This window comes from Oryx dammah, unplaced genomic scaffold (genome assembly GCF_014754425.2).
Source record: "Oryx dammah isolate SB20612 unplaced genomic scaffold, SCBI_Odam_1.1 HiC_scaffold_11108, whole genome shotgun sequence".
In the NCBI taxonomy this organism is placed as follows: domain Eukaryota; kingdom Metazoa; phylum Chordata; class Mammalia; order Artiodactyla; family Bovidae; genus Oryx; species Oryx dammah.
The window spans coordinates 12,862-17,013 of record NW_024080501.1 but is presented as its reverse complement, the minus strand read 5'-3'; the positions used below and the strand labels follow the sequence as shown (position 1 = coordinate 17,013).

Below are 4,152 nucleotides of genomic sequence, written 5' to 3'. Positions count from 1 at the left end.
AATAAAGCTATGTCTGGAAAAGTTCTTTGCCTGAAATGCTAAGTGCCATAAAGATATTAGGTGTAATTATGCTTCTTAATTCCTCTGTACTCCGTCTCTTAAGAATTCAGCACAACGCAGAACATTACCGAGTGCTTGTTCAGTGGCAGACGCCATTCTCTGTACTTCCTGGCTACTGTTTCAGTGGCCGTCCCAACAATCCTATAAGGTGGGTCGCATCTATATACCCATTCTACAGATGAGGAAACAAAGGTACAGAGAGCTTAGCTGCCTGGCTCCAGGCCACACAGCTCTTAACTACTGGGGCCCAGATGGTACCTCAGCACCTCTGATCAGAGGCTAAAGAGGCACTAAAGACGCTGTTAGTCAGGCCCGCCTAGGACACGTCAGTCAGCTGAGAACGGATGGATGTGGCAGGGTGATCACCTCTGAGGACACAGTCATCAAGACCCCTCTCCTCCAGGTCCATCAGTAGATCAGCTGAAAAGAGGATTAATTATAAGGATCACAGAACTCAGATTTTCTTTTCCCAAACATTTTATGTTCTTTACTTAAACACTGATTATAAGAAAAACCAAGGCATAAAAGTTATAGAGATTTCACGGGGCTTTTTAGAAAATGAAATAGGCAAACATCCTCCTGGTGAAAGGAGTCCAAAGCCAACAGCTGGATGAATCAGAAAAACGAAGCCCAACATTCAGTCAAATCAAGTGGCATTTATCTGTATTTTTAAATGGCTCTCTAACACTTTTATTTCCTTAGTATAAGAGTTCCAATAGAACCCTAAAGTGATTGTATAGAACACTGGGGCTTTTTCATAGCTTCTAACTTAGCAAGCCACGGTCATTTAAAGAGAAGTGGATGAGCTGCTCGGAGGAGGGAGATTTCTGCTGAAGAAAACAAAGGTGTTCTGGCTCCATGGCTTCTTCCTCTTTCTGGAGAGAGGCGAAATGCACATAGGAACATGATGGAACTTTCCAGCTGGTGATTTTGCATTATCAGGAAGGAAAGTGTTTATGAAAATGAAAATTACTGATAATTACATGTGAAAGCCTGCAAGGGAAAAAAATGCAGAAACATTGCAGAATCTTTATTTATATCCAGAGCTGAAGCCCATTGGTGGGAGTGTGAATTGGTCCAATTTTTGGAGAGTGGGGGGACTTGTTAATGTCCTGACACTTTGACCCAGCAAGTTCTCTTCACAAAATCTGCTCTTTAGCAACACTTAATACATACCAAAGGTCTGTGTACAAGGATATTCACTGTACTGTAGTTTGCACGTACAAAGAAATAGAAGTAATCTATTGCCATCAATATGAAAATGTTTAAACAAATGATGGCATAACCATATTTTAGAAAATTTTGCTAATAAATGGAATGAGAGAAATCTAGATCATTCTGACATGGAAAGTCATCCCTGATGTTTTCAGTGAGAAAAAAGCAAATTGCAAAAGAGTATCTATTGTATGCTTTCATTTAAAAATGTTTTTAATGTTAGTAATGGAATGTGTGTGTGCTCAGTCGAGTCTGACTCTTTGCGACCCCCATGGACTGTAGCCACACAGGTTCCTCTGTTTATTGGATTCTCCAGGCAAGAACACTAGAGTGGGTTGCCATTTCTTACTCCAGGGGATCTTCCTGATCCTGGGACTGAACCCCCATCTCCTTGTCTTCTGCACTGGCAGGCAGATTCTTTACCGCTGCGTCACCTTTTAATGTTAATATATTCATAGAAAAATCTGTGGAGGAGTATGTACCAAAGATTGCCAGTGGTGATCTCTGAGGGTTGGTATACATATTTTTGTAATGTTTACATTTTTGTGTATAGATTATATATTATTATAGAGTTTAGATTGCTTTGGCAAAGAGAGGGGGAAAAAACAAAGCTGAATTATTCATCAAGGGAAGAAAGGGGAAAAAAAATTTGCTGGCAGAGATTTATTCACTGTGTTTTGGTGAAAGGTAGCTCGGATGGTAAAGAATCCACCTGCCAATGCCAATGCGGATTCCATCCCTGGGTAAGGAAGACGCCCTGGAGGAGGGCATGGCAACCCACTCCAGTATCCTTGCCTGGAGAATCGCATGGACAGAGGAGCCTGGCGGGCTGCAGTCCATGGGGTCGCATAGAGTCAGACACGACTGAGTGACTGACACTTTTCCTTCCAGTGCGATTCCATGGTGAGTACACCCCAGAGCCTGGCCGTCCAGGCAAGGGCAGAGTTGGTCAGAATGGACCGCAGTGCCCGCGTGCCCACAGGGAGCCTGAGCCGCGCCGGCTCTCCCTCCTGCGCCCTCTTTCTGGCTCAGGCTGGCCACGGCCGCTGCGCCTCAACCTTGGTTGACGGAGTAAAACCAGCGGGCTTCCCGTTTCCACTGCCTCCCAAGCTGCGCACTCCAGAAGCCACTGACTCAAGGTGGTAAAGAGCTCGGCCTTTGGCATCAGGAGCCCTGGGTTCAAATCCTGACTGGCCGCACGCCTCGCTGTGGGGCTTGGGGAGATTGGCTTCTCCTTTCCGGTTTGCTGAGGCTGACGTGATGCCCAGCACATGCTTTCTGGAACGCTTGGCTGCTTCATCTGCGAAATGAAGGCATCACCTCCTCCCACAAGGCTGTAGAAGGAACGCAATGAAAAATGCATGTGAAACGCATCAACGGCGTTTAGCCAAACCCAAATTTAGCTATCACTACTTCTGTTATCCTTGACAGGCCGGGCTCATCAGGAGAGGAGGGAAGCATATCTGAAAAGTCCCTGTCCAGGAATTCAGACTACATCCTGAAGGGGCCCGTGTCCCGGAGCAAGTTTCTCTGTGTGTGCGTGTGTGTGTTATTCTGTCGCTCTGTCCTGTTCAACTCTTTGAGACCCCATGGACTGTAGCCCGGCAGGCTTCTCTGTCCATGGAATTTTCTCGGCAAGAATGCTGGAGTGGGTTGCCATTTCCTCCTCTAGGGGATCTTCCTGACCCAGGGTTCAAACCCACATCTCCTGTGCCTCTTGCATTGGCAGGCAGATTCTTTACCCACTGAGCCACCAGGGAAGACCCACAAGTTTCTTTAATTATTCACGAAGAGGTGAGCTCTTACCTAGGATCCCATTTCCATCAGAAACTGCGTTTCATGTGCCCCTTGGTGAGCCCAATCCATAAGGCAAAGGGGAAAAGACTCTTTCCCACCCTTAAAATTAAATACAAATATCAGAGAACCTTGGTGCATTCCTCTTCTTTTTTTTCACCATTTATGAAGCTCTTTCCTGCCCATCATAGAATTTGGAGAGGATTTTAATGGGAAGAAAGCACAGCCAAATCTTAACAGTGATAGTGTCTGGATGGTGGGATTTGGGGTGATTTTACCCTTACTTGTGCTTCCCTAAAGCTTCAGAACCTTCTGCAGTTTCAGAGCTGAATAGAAGCAATGGTTGCATAACATTGGGAATGAAATAAGTGCACTAAATTGTAAAGTGTACAAGTTTTCGTTATGTGAATTTCACCTCATCCAAAAGATCTCCTGCAATACTACACACGTCATTTCATAGTCATCTATGAAAATGAGGTTTGAGGCGAGAACAAGCCTCAAACAAGCCTTTTAAGGCTCAAAGGCAGTTCAATCAGCAGTCACTCTCCGGTTCCCATGTTCGAGTCAGAATCCCCGGCGGCCAGCCTGCAACGCGCTCCTCCGACCACCAGGGGGCTCTGCAGAGGCCTGGCGTCCCCACTCGCGGGAGGGCGCCTGCTCCTGCTCTTGCGCCTTCGGAGCACGTGTGCGCGCGGGGGGCGTGGCCCGCGTGGCCTCCTGAGCTGCAGGACGTCGGCCACTCGATTGTGTCCCGGTTGCCTCCCGCCTGACTGACTGATTTCGTGTCTGACAGACTTCGTGTCTGACTGACCTGCCGCCCCGAGTCCTTGCGAGCCCCCCTCTCCTCGCTCCCCAGCCCCAGCCTTCTTCCGTCCGGGCGGGTCCCCGGCTTCCCTCTCGCACCCCGAGCGGGTTCCCGGTCCCGCCCGCTGTCCTCCGGGCGGCCCTGGGTGCCCCATGGCGCTGCAGGCGCTGCAGAGCTCGGGGGTGGCCTTCCGCAAGATCCTGTCTCACTTCCCCGCGGAGCTGAGCCTGGCTTTCGCCTACGGCTCGGGGGTGTACCGCCAGGCGGGGCCCAGCTCA

General features: G+C 48.5%; 1 protein-coding gene across 1 annotated transcript in view; it reads left to right on the top strand.

Moving 5' to 3' along the window:
* The first annotated feature begins 3,724 nt into the window (after positions 1-3,724).
* Positions 3,725-4,152, top strand: part of LOC120860582 (phosphatidate cytidylyltransferase, mitochondrial-like) — a 1,799-nt gene continuing 1,371 nt past the window's right edge. Inside the window, exon 1 of the mRNA XM_040236380.1 lies at positions 3,725-4,152. This exon is cut by the window's right edge and continues 12 nt beyond it. Within this exon, the coding sequence (XP_040092314.1) occupies positions 4,027-4,152 (126 nt within the window). The 5' untranslated portion in view covers positions 3,725-4,026.